At 44.0% G+C, this 16514-nt stretch overlaps 1 protein-coding gene across 2 annotated transcripts in view; it reads left to right on the plus strand.

Moving 5' to 3' along the window:
* Positions 1 to 16514, plus strand: part of Hydin (Hydin, axonemal central pair apparatus protein) — a 345749-nt gene that overhangs the window by 308860 nt on the left and 20375 nt on the right. For both annotated transcript variants that reach the window (XM_087594210.1, NM_001427650.1), the window contains 11 exon segments: positions 1683 to 1901; positions 5063 to 5223; positions 6418 to 6515; positions 7541 to 7739; positions 8777 to 8989; positions 9481 to 9619; positions 10678 to 10843; positions 12904 to 13051; positions 13912 to 14119; positions 14501 to 14722; positions 15644 to 15813. In XM_087594210.1, the coding sequence (XP_087450336.1) occupies positions 1683 to 1901; positions 5063 to 5223; positions 6418 to 6515; positions 7541 to 7739; positions 8777 to 8989; positions 9481 to 9619; positions 10678 to 10843; positions 12904 to 13051; positions 13912 to 14119; positions 14501 to 14722; positions 15644 to 15813 (1943 nt within the window).

Below are 16514 nucleotides of genomic sequence, written 5' to 3' on the forward strand. Positions count from 1 at the left end.
ATCCCACACTCAGATCCCGTGCTTAAGGGTGATGCTCAGGGGCCCCTGGTCTAAGAGGAGATTAGACCTGCTTTAGGAATGAATCTAAGGGATTCTTTGAAGACCTTTTGTGTCCCTCTGTGCATGTGTTCTTCAGAGCAGGGCCTTCAGAAGTGGCTCAGCAAGCCAAAAAAAAAAAAAAAAAAAAAAAAAAAGAATGGTGCTTCATACCAGCAATCCTTATACATGGGAAGCTCACGCTCCCACAAGTTCAAGACCAGCCTGGGCTATATAGTGAGTTCCAGGCCAGCCTAGGCTCCTGGTCGATTCCAACACCAGCTCAAACCCAAATCTAAGCCTGGGGAGTAGCTACAGAAAACTAACTCTGCCAGACCCCGTTCCAAAGCCTTGTTAAACTCATCCAATCTTTGTTTCCAACATCTGACCTATGAGGAAGCAGCAAGAGTATAATGGATGTGGTCGGATAATTGAAGTTGTCAAGGAAGACAGAGCGAGGCTCCCAGCAGTTGGCTTACATTGGTGCACACCCATACGCACACATGCATTTATCTTGAGCAATCGAAAGCTGTTGCATGCATTCACGGTCCAGGGGAGGGAGAGACGATGTCTTTCCTGCCAGAGGACTGTCATATGAACTGTGATTACACTGGTGGCGTGTGCACATACATCTTTATCTAAGATGGACTACAATTCATTTTATTCTGCAAACCAAATGGGATCCCCTTCATATCTGGTACATTTGAGCAATTTGAAACTTTTTCATCTCAGGATTCCTCCATATTCTTAAACATTGTTAAGAACCCTCAAAGAGGGGTTGGGGATTTAGCTCAGTGGTAGAGCACTTGCCTAGCAAGCACAAGGCCCTGGGTTCGGTCCCCAGCTCCGAAAAAAAGAAAAAAGAAAAAAAAAGAACCCTCAAAGAACTTTTGTCGGTGTGAATTATAATTGTTGATGTTTAACCTATTAGAAATTAAAACTAGGAATGTTTTTAAGGTTTATTTATTTTGTATTTGTATGGGTATGATATTTTGCCTACATTCATGTCTGTGCACCATATGTATGCCTGGTACCCACAGAGACCAGAAGAGGACATCAGAGCCCCTGGATCTGGTTGTGAGCTGCCATGTGCATGTTTGGAACATACCTGGACCCCTGGAAGAGCAGTCAGTGCTCTTAACCACTGAGCCGTCTCTCCAGCCCCCAAAATTAGGAGTGTTTTTAGAGCATTCTTTTTTAATGATTTTTTTAAATTTATTTTTATACAAGTGCTCTATCTGCATGTATAGCTGTATGCCACAAGAGGGCATCAGATCCCATTACAGATGGTTGTGAGCCACCATGGGTTGTTGGGAATTGAACTCTGGACCTCTGGAGGAGCAGTCAGTACTCTTAACCATATTTTTAAACAAACTTGTTTTAAAGTGCAATAAGCCAACTATGTTTTAATTAAAATATCATATTTTATTTTAAAACTATATTTTCAAAATTATATGTGATAGGTGTAGAATCATTTCATCTTTCTTGTTAAGATAAGAGTGCAGTGGTGCGTGCCTTTAATCTCAGGAGGCAGGCAAATCCAATCTACCTATACAGGCCTGGATGATATATTTTGAGTTACTACCGGGCATCAAAAGCCCTTAAGATTGAATTCCCCAAAATTCAAATATCAAATTTTTCCCTAGATAGGGCATCTCCACCCTGGCTGTTCCAAGGACGTAGTGGTGACCTTGAAGTCAGAGTCGCCCATCACCCTGAAGAAGATGTGTGTGAAGTGCAAGCTTTCCAAGATCATGTTTCAGCTCCCTGTAGACCAGGTCCCCGACTGGGATGACCGCATGCGCACAGTCAAGTGGGTGGATGCTCCCCGAAATACACCTGGGAACCTGACTACAAAACGAAAGGTGAGTACTCAAGGGGCAGGAAACACAGACTTAACCCAGCTGGCCCACTGCTCCCAACTTCTCGCCATGGAAAACAGAAAAGGTTTGCTTCTGACTTTGGTTTCAAAAAATGGCAAACTAAATTTCCATGCCCACCACCCCTACTAACAACACACTCAGTTGTCAGGATTTGTAACTTCAGTCTTTGTAAAGGGTTCAGCACGTCCTCCCACCTTCTTCTTCCTCTTTTTTCTCCTCCCCCTCTTCCTTCCACCTTCTCTTCCTCCTCTTCTTCAAAAGTGACATCACTAGTCTTTTAGTTGTTTCCTGCCTCTATCAGGTATCTGGAACTAGAGTAGTCTGATCTCCCAGTGCATGATGGGATTTCATCTTTGGCCCATACATGCCCCTTGCATTTACTCTCTTTTTTAAAAATTCTGTAATAAATTAGCCCATGCCCAGTGAGGGAACTAGGCCCCCAAATAGCTGTGTGGTTCCAGCCGTTCATCTCTTTGTCTCTCTCCTAGAGGTAATCACAATCCCAAGTTACTCCCTTGATCAGTTGTTGTTAATCTGAGCATTCTAAAAGAATTGAGGTGCAGCTGTAGTTTCAACTATTTTACTTAAGGTTGTGGTATGTGACCATTGTTGCGTGGGCTGTAATGGTGTACGCATTTTGTGAATGTCCAGCCCTTCCAAGCTGATGTCCAGACTCGCTATACTGATTTCTACGTTTACAGCAAAGGAGTCTTGTGAGCCACTCCCTTTCCAGCATTTGATTTGACCTTGCCAGACATTTGGGAGGCTGATTGGTTGGTTGGTTGGTTGGTTGGTTGGTTGGTTTGTTTGTCTGTTTGTTTGTTTGTGGGATACTGAAGATGAACCCACAGCCTTAGGCATAGCATTTTAGCTTTTATCATTTAAACAACTGGGAAATTATCTCATTAAGAACCTTGACTCTACTTCCCTAGACACTGACGAGGTTGGATAGGTCTTCATACGATAGTTGACCACACAGGCTACCTCTTACATCGATGCCTTTTTTATGCCCTTTGCTCATTTTTTTTCAGTTATGATGCTCATCCTTTTGTTTAAGGTTTCTTATCTTCAAGAAATTCCATTTGTATTATGTGACCACACATTCTCAAAAAAAAAATCTAGAGCTTACCTTTTTTTCCTTAATTATTTTTAAAGGATCTGTCTTTGTTTTAATTCTTTATATGCATGTGGGGTATGTACCTAGGAGTGCAGGTGTCCTCAGCAGTCTGAAGAAGGCATCATTGGAGGGTAACCCTTGAAGCTAGGGTTACAGGTGGTTGTGAACCACCTCACATGGGTGCTGGGAACCAAGCTCAGGTCCTCTGCAAGAACAACAGGTGCTCTTAACAACTGAGATATCACTCTATTCCCTCTTTTTTGATAAACAAAAACTATTCTTAACTTTAAAAGATGTTTCATGGGGTTGGGGATTTAACTCAGTGGTAGAGCACTTGCCTAGCAAGTGCAAGGCCCTGGGTTCGGTCCCCAGCTCCGAAAAAAAAAAAAAAAAAAAGATGTTTCATCAATTTTTAATTTATGTGTATGGGTGTTTTGCCAACATATACATATGTCTGCCACACATCTACACTGTCCACAGAGGCCTGGGGGGCTGGCAGATCAACTAAAGATGGAGTTACAAGTGGTTAGCTGCCATGTGGGTGTTGGGAACTGAACCTGGGTCCTCTAGGAAAGTAGCCAGTGCTCTTAACCAATGAGCCATCTCTCTAGCCCTCCCCCCCAAAACATTCTTAATTTTAATGTAGTCAGTTATCAGTTTCTTGTTTGTTACATTTATTATTTTGTATCTTATTTTTGAAACCCCCCTCCCCCAAAATATATTCCCCTCACTACATATTTCTAAGTCTGAGCTTGACTTTTGATACTTAAGCCTTTGATACATCTGGAAATTCTGTCCGATGTGAAACTAGGCTCTAATTTCATATTTTTTCATTGCGACAACTCCCTTGGCAAATTTGGAGCCCTTCTGCTCCCTAGTATTCTGATGGGACGCTGTGTCATGTCTCAGTTTTATATGTCCCTAGGTCATTTCTGGTCTCTTCCATTCTGGTGTCAGTTTGTCCATCCCTGAGCCAGGTTTTACATTCCCTTAATTTCTTACAGCTTCATAATCAACCTGGCATCCGCATTATTCTGTTCTAAATATTTGTTCTAACTCTGTTCTAATTCTTGATCCTTCTCTTCTAATGTATAATTTCTGAATCCACTTGCCAAGTATTATAAAAATCTGTAATGAAACTGATTGCGGCTCTAGGGATTTGGGAAACAGTTGACAATTATAATATTGACTCATCCTTCCTATTAAAAACTGTACTATGTTTTAGGTCTTCTCTAAGATTTGCAGCTATTCATTTCTTTAGTGCTTATAAAGCTCCTCCCTTGCTTTCTTTAACATCTTTATTCAGTTTCCTTTACGTTAAGAGGTTTTACTGTTCAATTACTTATATGGGTCTTCAAAAATCTGTTCCTGCATGAATTTTATTAAATTATTTTTCTTTTCCCTCCAAATTTCCACGTCTGCCTAACAAGATGAAGTTGGTGGTGATTCACACCTTTAACTGATGATTCTTAATGTTCGCACTTCTCCTAACCTATCCTAGTAAAAAGTTTAAAAATCCTTTCACAACTGAACAATTCTGTTAATTCTCTCCACTGGCAACCTGTTTTCTGTTTAATCGATACCTATGGTCTTTTCTCTATGGTTACCTTTTCTCTATCTTTTTGCTTTTGCTCTTGTTTCTGAGACAAGGTCTCTCTACCCAGCCCTGGCTATCCTGGAACTCACTGTGTAGATCAGGCTGGCCTCAAACCTACTTTTGCCTTCCATTTGCTGGGATTAAAGGCATGACCTTGCCTAGTTCTCCTATTTTCTTTAGAGTCCATCTGATCCAAAACTCATGCCCACATGACCCTAATCCTCTCAGTAATTATCTCTGGCCCAGTCGTTCTCTTTCATTCAGAGCCCTCAGAGGCTTACCAGTCATGTCTTCCAGAACTGTATGTGTGGGCTCATGTGCCTTTCCATGATTCATGTGCCTTCCCATGGTAAATTAGTGCGCTGTCCCCCAGTGTTCCTGTGCACATCTGGCTTTGCAGTGCTAAGGACATGGTTGCCTTTGTTCCAGGTCATAGAGACGGACCCCGAGCCAGCCCACTCGGTGGTAGAAGAAAATTACCGAGAGTTGCGGATCCAGTTCAGTGCCAACGTGGATTTTGCTTCCTATAAGTGTGAAACGAGTGAAGTGTTCTTTAAGGAAACACTGGTTTACCAGACCCGAGTATTTGAGTGAGTCCCTGGGAGCTTTTACATGACTCGGGAAACTGTCTTTTAGGGACTAAACAATTGCATGTTTAAATTTTTTACATATATATTGCATCTCTTAAAAAAATAGAAATTGCATAAAATGAGTTGCGATGACATTGCTTTCTAAAAAGGTTCTCAGTCAGGCATCATAATTCATTGTGTAGGAGGCTGAGACCAGAAAAATCTTGAACACCAATCCATAATAACCTATATAATGGTAAGACTCAGTCTCAAAACATCTTTTGAGACAGGGTATCAGTAAGTGGCCCTCCTTGGCCTGGAACTCACTCTGTAGACAAGGCTGGCCTCAGACTTACAGAGACCAGCCTGCCTCTGCCTCTCTCTCAGGTGCCGAGATTAAAAGTACGCACCATTATACCTAGCTGTACTTTTTAATCCTTTCATTTTGTATTTGCTTTTCTGGTTAACATGTAATAATGGTGCCTACTTACAGGGTAGATGTGTAATGGTTGGAACAGAATAGTTAGCATCTCCAGCCTTTATCTGGAGGAAGAGCCTCCCGATTCTTCTCTTCTAGTTGCTCACAAACTATCTGATAGGCTTTTATAACTGTGAAACACTCGGGCTTACTGCTCTCCCTGTGCTGTTTCTTGTACCTATTACCCAACCTCTCTCTGTCCATGCCTCCCCCAGCCTGTCCCAGCTTCCATTAATCGTCATGCTAAGCTTTTCCTCTTTGAGATTAAATGTATTAACTGTCACGTGTGAGAAAGAGCACATATGTGTCTTTCCGTATCTGGCTTGTTTTGCTTGGGGTGGTGTCTTCCATTCACACCCATTCTGACGAAAAGGACAGAATTATAGAGAACAGAAAGGAGGTTCCTCAAAATGAAACTAAAAGTAGACCTATTGTGTGACTCCACTGGCTCACTTCCAGGTGTACATCCAAAAGGGAGTTCAATCAACATGTCAAGGGGTGTTTGCACTCCCATGTCGTAGCCGCCAAGACAGAGCATCCGCCTGGCTGTCCACTGTCAAAGAATGAATAAAGAAAATATGAATATTTATGTGTGTGCACAACAGGATATAACTCAGACATTTAAAAAATGCCTAAGAAATGAAGTGTCCTACCTTTGACCAACAGTACAGCCAGTACTCAGGTAGAGCAGAAAGTATGGACAACCCATTTGAAATCTGCTCCTAATTCACCCACAGGTTTGACCTTGTTAACACAGGACAGGTGCTGTTAGAATTCTGCTGGATCTCAGAAGAAGTCTCCAAGATAGTCAGTTTCGCCATGCCAGAGAATCCAGGTAAACTCAGTGCCAAGAAACTCAGGGCCTGACCTGAGTCACCATTCATAGAAAAACCTTAGAGGCCAGCGCTGCTCCCACAGCCTCTTGAGTAGCTAATGATGGCAGACCATGGGTGTTGTGGGTTTGCAAAGCAGTGTGAACTTGATCGATAAGTAGTTTGACCTCTTCCCCTCCAGAGTGATGACTCATGTCGCTTACCACTAGGATTCTGGTCTTCTAGTTCTTAAGCTTCTGGAAGAATGCAGATCACAAAAACAAAACAGAAATCAAACAAACAAACAAAAACCCCTGGAATGGGGCTGGAGAGATATACCCCAGCAGTTAAGAGCACTTGGGTCTCTTAGAGGGGACTCGGGTTCAGTTCCCAGCACCCACGTGGTGACTTAAAACTGTGTTACTCCAGTCCTGGGGAATCTGACACCCTCTTCTGGTCTCTACAGTATCAGAAATTCATGTGATACACAAACATACATGCAGACAAAGCAGTCATACACATGCAAATAAAATAAATCTTTTAAAAAGAAAACCATGGGCCATTTTCGCAGAGGAAATAGAAAGGCATGCCAAAGTATATAGTGATACACATGGATAGCACGAAGCACTAGCAAAGGACCCAGAATCTGGTGGGTAAATAAAGTAGTCATTATTTCAGCTGTGGAGACTCCCAGATGGGTCCTTACCTATAGACTCCCACTTTGTAAATCCCTACGTTATATCAATGATTTGCCACAAATTCTATTCATAGCCCTTTACCCTGGTACAAAACATCCACAAACCCGTTCTTGACCTACTCCCTCTGAGCCAAAAGGAAAACAATCTGAAAACACCATAGAATGAATGGAAGTGTTTTTCACAAGTCACCTGTGAAATATAAGTTGATTCCTTTCTACTCGTGTCCAGCATTAAATATACCTGCTATAAGACAGGAGTCCACAGATATCACAGAAGGTCCCTCAGGACTTGGGAGTAGACTGCCTCCCATTGCTACTATGGAATATCACCTTTTCTCTTTCCTTCCTCAGGTTCCAGTCAAAAAGATCAGCTAAGTCAGGGGACGGGCAGCTCCCTAGACAGTGCCCTGGACCACTGGACTGAAGCCTCTCCATCACCCTTCTCGGTGGAACCCTCCTCGGGCTTTGTGCCTGTAGGCAAGACTCAGAAGCTCAAACTGAAGTTCTCCCCAATGGACATTGGAGAGTTCGAGAGCTCCCTGTACTGCCAGTAAGGAAATTCGTTCTTCAAGCCTCCCCTTCTCACCCCCCAATCTCTGTCCCACCACCTTTCCTACCCTGGACACCTCAGAAAGCCTGGAAGTCTAAAAGGGCTGGCCTTCAGAGAACAAAGAGCCTGTGGTCCAAGCCCTGCCTATCAACCTCTTCTGTCCTTCCACCTGCCTACTTCTCCCTTCCTGGCCACATGCAGGACTCCACTAAATAAGAGAATAATTTGTATCTGGGCAGCTTCTCCTCTTTTGGAATGCTTCCTTCTGTGTTCTCTGAGACTCCATTGCCACATATATAAAATGCAAGCAGTAATCCTTATCATGTAGAATTATTTGACATGCTAAATAACCTCATGTAAGCAAAGAGCTTGGAGCAATGTCAGGCCCTTAATAAACTCAATAAACAAGGGCAGGAAGGAATATAGGGTTGGTGGGCCTGGTCTGGTCTGGTGTCCAGTGAGACAGACACCAGATATGGTACCTTCTTCCAGGAAACCTTCCAGAAAGAACGCATGCCTTGTAGAGGCCTCTTTAAGCCTTGCCCTAGGCTGACAGAAGCCTGCATGGGCTGTCAAGAGTTCCACCGAGCCCTGATCTTATACCAGAGAGACCTCTGTTACCTCAGCTCAGCCTGAGTCTGAATCTGTTCATATTCATCACCTTCTACAAGGGTCTTAGGATGCCTTAGGATTTCCGGGTCCTTCTCTATAGTCTACTGGATGCCTTGGCGTGAACCCAGAGAGGAAGCACATTGTTTACATCTACCCACTGATCGGAGGGAAAAACTTAGAGCACACAGACGGTGCTTACATCCAGGTTCCTCAAACTCAGCCCACTTGTCCATTCAACAATTAATTCCTACTATGTTATGTAGAATGTGCCAGTCAAGGCAAAAATGTGATGTGGCTGACCAAGACAAGCCTGTCCTCTGCTCACATGGAACTCACATTCTAGTGGGCAGAACATTTACTTCCAACCAGCTAAGGAAGCGACAACAGAATATAAAGTCAAAATTAAAAATGAATAATCATTTCAGAATTCCCAACCTGCCACTCGGAGAACAAGGCCCTCTTCTGATAACGAAAGGGCGGAGCGTCCTTCCATTCTGCCATTTCGACCTGAAGGAATCAGACTACATCAGTGGTCATCGGCGCAACCCAGAGCTCCGAGGACCAGGTTCTGGGCCTCTCGAACCTAACACCCGAGTGATCGAGTTCACCAGCGTGGGCATAGGCGGAAAGAATCTCAGGTAAGTCAGGGTTGTACTGAATGAACTCATACCAGCCAGTCCTTCCAAAGAACTCAGATGGAGAATCCAGAAAAACCCACCTGTATTGATGCCTAGAGGCAATTTGGACGTCCCGAGGGGTGCTGCCGAGATTTAACATCCAAGAACTGGTACATGAATGAAGCTGGATTCTGTTTGCATCGCTTCGACAGTAGGGAAATTTTAGCATGTATATAAATGTGTGTTCCCTCACCCCCACCTTGGCACAGAGCATCCCTTGACACATAGGGCCTCGGGAAAGTTAATCATGCCAAACCCCAGCACTGTTATTACCCCTTAGGTCCCAGGGGAGATGGCATTTTTATTTCTAGAGTAATGAAGTTCTCCGGCCATTTCTAGTCCCCCCAGGGGGAGAGTGCAACAGTTCTGGGGTCTACATAAGTTTTCTTGAATGTCTTTTTTTTCCAATACCTTCCCTTACTCTCTGCTGTCAATCTTTCCCCTTCGGCCAGGACCTTCACGATTCTGAACCCAACCAACAGCACTTACTCTTTCTGCTGGACCTCTGAAGAGACAGAGAGTCTCCAGAATCCTCCGGCCTTCGTGTGTCTCACAGAGAAGGGTATTATCCACCCCGAGAAGAAAGCTGAGGTGCGTGGGCATGGGGACCCCACAACTCTAGCCATCTCCTCATAGCAAAAGTGTAACGGGAGAACAGTACTAATGAGAATCCATGGTCAGCACGTATTTATTGACTGTATTTATTATCCTGTGTACATTGCCATGTACAATCCCAGTGAGCATCATAGACCTGAGCTTTCTTGGCTGGCTCTGGAGAAAGCCCTAGTGTTTGCAGGGGTTTTATAAGAATATTCAAGGAGCCAAAGGGGACCAGGCATAAATGTCTGGGCTTCCTGGGCTCACAGTATAAGGACATAAAGAACTCTCTGTATCTAAGAGATTGACAACAGCAAACGGGTATGTTTTTACTTTCCCGGGGAAATCCTGTCTGTGGCTTAGTCCCAATAACATAGGGCAGGGGTCAAATTTATAGGTGAACTTGCCAGCCAAAGCATATGCATGGGCTCCATGGCCAGTAAGCTCTAACAAAGAATCTTCTATGTAGCAATAAACCCACGAAATGAAAGTTATGGATTTAAAGACTGTTGGGAAGTTGGTGGGATGGCTCAGTAGGTAGGGGCGATTATTACCAAGCCTGAGAAGCACATGTTAGAAGGTGAGACCCGACTCCCACAGCTGTCCTCTGACCTCCACATGTGTGCTCAGCATACATTCACCCACACCACACGTATTCAGAGAGAGAGAGAGAGAGAGAGAGAGAGAGAGAGAGAGAGAGAGAGAGAGAGAGTTGGTTGCTCTGATAATTCTATTGAAGTGGGCTACATGCCAGACTGTTGGCAGACATGTGGACTGTCTTTGCTAGTTCAGTCCACTGTGCTACAACCATGCCATCCAAAGAGTGGCACAGACCACAGCAGTGTAATCAGCAGAGGCTATGGATGGGGTGTAAGGCTCCACTCCTCAAAAGACAGGGCAGAGAGATCGACAACGTGGACTGGGCCACACACACTTTAGATGGTAATGAAAACCTGGGAAAATGTCACCTCTCATGGCCCTCATACAAGTAGGTCTCCAATGGGACAAGGAAGAAATGCCTCTCACTGTCCTTTTCTGACCTGTCGCCTTAGATTATATTCCAGTTCCTGCCGGCTCACCTGGACATCACGGAAGCATTCTGGACTTTCTCTATCCCAGAGCACAATATCTCAGTGCCCTTCCTGCTGGTGGGCAAGACCACAGACCCCCTCATCTCTCTTGACAAATCACACCTCAACTTCAGCTCTCTCCTCATAGGTAAGGTGGCTGACCCTGTCAGTCTCTCAAGGACTCCAGGAGCAGTCCAGGGTGGTTCCCTCTCCTTGGAACCTTCCATAAATATGTCAGAAAATCTCTGTCACTTACCAGAGAGCTATATGATAATTTCCTCTCGATCTCATTTCCATTGGCCGTCTTAGGCAGCCACACCCTAACACCTTGAAATACTTGGAGCTTCATTATAGAGTCTAACCAAAGGAAGGAGACTAAAAACTAAATAAAATCAATGGTAAGTTGGAGGTTGATACGTGTTATAGGGAAGAATGTAGTAGGGTAGAAAAAACAGGAATGTGGCAGACACTAGGAAGGAAACATTCAGCAGAGACCTGTGGTGTAAAGGAAGTGACCATCAGATAATACACAGCTCTGAGCATCTTTCATATGGATACAGTGGGTCTGTAAAATACAGGTAAGGCCAAAGAGTTTTCAAGTGACTCATTAGGTGTTTAGACAACAATATTCTTGAGAGCGAGTCAAACAATATGAAGGGTTTAACCCAAGAATGCAGTGGTGCAGATGTCGGTATAATCACTGTATCAATAAAGAAGAACCACATGATATGATTGTGTCAATGTATCAAATATCGTCATTGCTTAAATCATCAAAAGTTCATCCCTATTCCAATCCTCAGAAACCCTCCACAATAAAAAAACAGTTGAAGAGAAAGTGTAAAGAACATTAACCTAACGCAAGAGGCAATCAAATAGTGTCCTATAGTAAGCGGTGAGACTGCGTGAATAAAAATAAAATGAGTTAGGTGAGAACACTTACTGTCACCGTTACACCTGAGCATTTCCTTAGAGATTTTAACAGATGTGAAAAATCAAAAATTGTATTTATGTGTGCGTGTGCGTGTGCGTGTGCGTGTGCGTGTGTGTGTGTGTGTGTGTGTGTGTGTGTGTGTGTGTCTATAATAGATGAGCATGAATCTTAATGGGGAGAAAAAGTAAAAATCTAACTTGTTGTAGCTGATCACTTTGTATACATAAAGCCCCAAGAAGTGAGAGAGAAAAACTACTAGAATCAAGATGATTTGGTAAAGTGAGGGAGACAAGTGTCCCTTTTTTGCTGTAAACACATAGAAGCAAAAATAAAAATAAAAGCTCTATTTACTGCTAACCAAAAGTGCATCTCCAAAGTTAAATCCACTTCCTAAGACCTGCACATCAAGAGCTGAGTGACATTAAAATGCTTCCAAATAAGAGCTAAACATTAGTTTTCTCAAAATTAAATGTAAATTTAATCAAATTTCATTTAGAAACACAACTAGGGTTGCACAGGAGGCACACTTAAATTTAAATTTTCGATGGATTCAATATTAGTGTACACACACACACACACACACACACACACACACACACATACACACACACAAATGTCCCAAGAAATAGGTCACATTCATGCTAATAAAAGTTATTTGCTAAATCTGATAGACTCAAGACCTAAAGGATTGAAAAAGGGAGAGAATTGGATAAGACAATTCTAACTTTTGTGGGGAAATAACTGTTTTAACATTAGCCAATGAGAAAAACAAAATAATGAGTCAGGAAACTATACAGGAAAGCCCAGGGCCATGCAAGGTCAAATGCAATAGAACTCCATGTAGAGACTCTGTACAGAGATGTGAGCCATCAAAGGGAAGGGGCATTCCCTGTTCGAGACCCAGAAAGACCTTACTGTCTGAAGGAAAGAGAAAGGTGTCAACAGAATCCCAGCAGAGCTGTGGCCAAGTCAGAGAACCCGCCTTCTAGAAGGAGCCGTCAATTAGGGAAAAAGCATTCTGGACAGATGCTGTGGAATCCCCTACAGGAAGAAGGTCACTGGGAAAAGGAAGGCAGGAAGTCAGTGGTCAGTGGCTGAGGAATTCTTTGGGGGAGCAGCGGGGTGCTGGTTGCCTGAGATTGTTCTATGAAAGTTGAAGATAGGGGATGTTGAGATTGCTCTGTGAAGCCTTCCCCTTAAGCCTGGGGCACTATCTGCTACAATACCTCAGTGAGCAGGCAAGAGGCTTTTGCTGAGGGATGACGTTTCCTCCCCAGGCAGAGAAGCCCGAGAGACGGTAAAGATCATCAACAAGGAGGAGCAAGGATTCAATTTCGCCTTCCAGGACAGCTCCCGCTATTCTGAAGGATTCAACAACAGCCTCATCGTCTGTCCCATGGAAGGCTGGATCCCACCACTGTCCAGGTAAGTAAAAATGAAGTTCGAGGCACGCACGGCAGGGTCCCAGGCCTGCCAGCCAAGAGTCAACTGGAGAGGTTCATTTATTAAAATGTCTCCTAGGCCATCAAGATGACTCAGTGGTAAAGGCACCTGCCACCAAGGCTGACAACCTGAGTTCGATTCCCAGAACCCACAGAGTTTGGAAGGAGAGAATTGACTCCCATAACTTATCCTCTGACCTCCACAGATACTATTGATGTACACACACATGTGCGCGTACACGCACATACACACACACACAGTTTTTTTTTAAAAAATCGTAAAGAAATAAAAGTTAAAACCTCTCTCGACTCTTAAGATTTAAATATAAACAATTTCATCTCTATCTGCCTGACTCCCTGGTGTCCATTTTCTTGATGAATTGTGTGGCATTGAGAATTCCAATTCTTTTTTTAATATTTATATGGGTGTTTTGCCTGCATTGTGTCTGTATACTATATTTGTGCAGTGTAATGAGGGTACCATGTTCCCTAGGACTGGAGTTACAGCCAGTTGTGAGCCCCCATGTGGTCGCTGGGAATTGAACCCTGGTCCTCTGGAAGAGCAGTCGGTGCTCTTAACTGCTGAGCCATCTCCCCAGCCCTAATCTAAACCTTCTTCTCAATATTTTTTCTCATGTCCATAGCCTTTTCCTTGTCTTGTGTCTATAAGTCCACAAAGCCGTGTCTAGCCTTGCCTGGAGGATCCTTAGAACTCACTTCCTTCAGAGTGCTGTTTTTGGTGTCTTTTGCTCGTAGTGTATCTAATAATCCAGTGGACTCTTGTTTCACTAGATCCTCACAGGCTGGCTTACTCAGCTAATCGGCGTCTTGTTTCCCAATCAGGTTCCCAGTTGATATCTTCTTCACACCAAAGCAAGAAGGAGATGTGAACTTTAATTTGATCTGCAACATAAAAAAGAAAGCTCACCCTCTGACACTCAACGTCAAGGCGGAGGGCTACACTATGAACGCTGAGGTCAAGTGCAGAGACCGGATGGGCTCCACCACCCTCCTAACATCCACCCAGGTCAACACCATCAACTTCTACGAGGTGAGGGATAACAAGTACCTTACTATTGCTCTCCCCTTATCTAGGGAATGTGATAGGTACAGTGAATGCGGGCTGAGTCTTCCTGTCTCAAACACTAGAAAGACCAGACAAATCCGTCCTGGGGCCAGGTAGTTATGACGTGAATGGGAGAGACATGAACACTTGCATTCAAAAAACGACCAAGAAAGAGCTAAGAATTAAATCACCGACTTATACTAGAGATAGAACAGGACCCTAATGTTTAGCGGGCTTTGTGGGAATATCCAGTCCCATTCAGCTAATAACACCCAGCTTATTAATATGACTCCCCACCCTTACTTCCCAATGAGCATCTCTCTCTAGACTTTTTTCATTCACCGTGCTGTTCTCTCCGTCTCTCAGGTGGAGTTGAATGAGTGCGTTCAGTGTGAATTCAATTTCATCAACACTGGCAAGTTCAATTTCAGCTACCAGGCAGAGCTCTCTGGGCCCAAATTCCTGTTGCAGTATTTGGACTTCACGCCCACCGACAATAGTGTAGATGTGGGTCAGTCAGAACCAGCCAGCCTGTCTTTCCAACCGTATCAGAAGTGTGTCTTGAAGGGCCTGGAACTCAAAATCAAGGTGAGACTATTTGATGGTTTCCAAACGCCAGAAGAGCCCGTGACATGCTGCCCCCAGCTGGATAATTCCAGCAACTCTTACAGGGTGGTTGCTTTGGAAACAGCCCTCACGCTTTCTAGAACACAGGTCTCACCCGAGTCGATAGAGAAGCAGTTGACCATCCACACACTGCGATACTACCTAGACATTAAAATAAGGGAGAGAGTTGGATGGGGCAGGGAATGTATACACACAACACTTTCCGAGATAAAGTATCAAATGAAAAACCAAAACAACCCACTTCATGACCCCCCATACCGCCCCAACCCATACACATTAAATAAATAAAAAATTTTGCCCATTTCGTCAAGATAGGAGACGCCACCCCACTTTTCTCTTTTTCAATTTTTTTTTCTCTTCACTTGATTTTTTTGAGAGCTAGCCTTGGCTCTCCTCGAACTAACTCTGTAAACTAGGCAGGCCTTGAACTCACAGAGATCTGCTCACCTCCAAGATCTGGGGCTAAAGGGGTGCACCACCACCACCACCACCCAGCTTCCCTTTTATCCTTTATTAACAACCAGTAACAGAACTATATCCAGTGACTACCCTGAAACATAAGGGAAAATGAGAAATCAAGCCTTCCACCTGGGCTTCTTGGCAACCACAGTCCCACCCTGTATGACAACTAGCCACTTCTGCCAACCATTCTGCCTTAACCACTGCTGTAGGATCAAAGCAAGAGCCAAGGTGGCTTCCTATTAGAGTAGCTAATTGGAAGCAAATAAACTCAAACCTCCTAGCACCAGACTCTCTAGCAATGGAGGCCCAACACTACAGTTCGTAAGACACCATCTACTTTCTTTTTTTCTTGCCCTGTGGATGCAATCACCCTGTCCTCCTGCCTCTAACTACAGTCCCCCGGTCCATCTCTCCTTGCAGATCAGCCATGGCCCAACATTCATATGCAACGTCGTAGGCTGTGCTGTGAGCCCAGCTGTCCATTTCTCCTTCACCAGCCACAACTTTGGGACTTGCTTCATCTACCAAGCTGGGATGCCCCCATACAAACAAAACCTCGTCGTCACCAACAGGGAAGAAACATCTATGAGGTAAGTAGTCTTCACAGAGAGGACAGATGACCCTATAACCACATGAGAATTCTACAGACTTCACACAGGTGACGTTCTGTCTTCTGGTCTCATCTCCATTGCTGTAATAAAGTACCCTAATCAATTTTAGTATATGTGCTGCCGAAGCGAGCACAAAGTACCCTAATCAAAAGCAGCTTAGCAGGGGTGGAAGGGCAGATTTATTTCATCTGACATCTCCAGGTCTCAGTCCACCATTGAGAGACATCAGAGTACCAACTTGGGGTCAGGAATCGGAAGCCAGGACTACTTGGTACTACATTTTGCATTACCTCCAACCAGGGAACTTAGAACCAAGGAAGTATAGCAGAAACCATGGAGGAAAGTGCTTCATGGCTTACCCTGACTCACGTTTAGCTCAATCCCTTATGGAGCTCAGGACCACCTGAGTAGGGATGGTGTCACTCACAGTGGTCTGGGCCCTCCTGTATCAGTTTCCAATTAAGACAATCTACCATAGACACTCCCACCGACCAACCTGCTGAAGACAATTAAAATGTTTTTCCAGAAGATTCTAGGCTATGTCACGTTGAAGTTAACTAGTTCACCTTTTCAAGACAGAAATAATGGAAAGGAATCCAACACATGTGGCATGAATTCTGGGTCCCCTACCCCCGCCATCAATATGAATACATGGGCATCCATGAGCTACCCGCTAAACA

The sequence above is a fragment of the Rattus norvegicus genome, chromosome 19 (assembly GCF_021556685.1).
Source record: "Rattus norvegicus strain SHRSP/BbbUtx chromosome 19, alternate assembly SHRSP_T2T, whole genome shotgun sequence".
Classification (NCBI taxonomy): domain Eukaryota; kingdom Metazoa; phylum Chordata; class Mammalia; order Rodentia; family Muridae; genus Rattus; species Rattus norvegicus.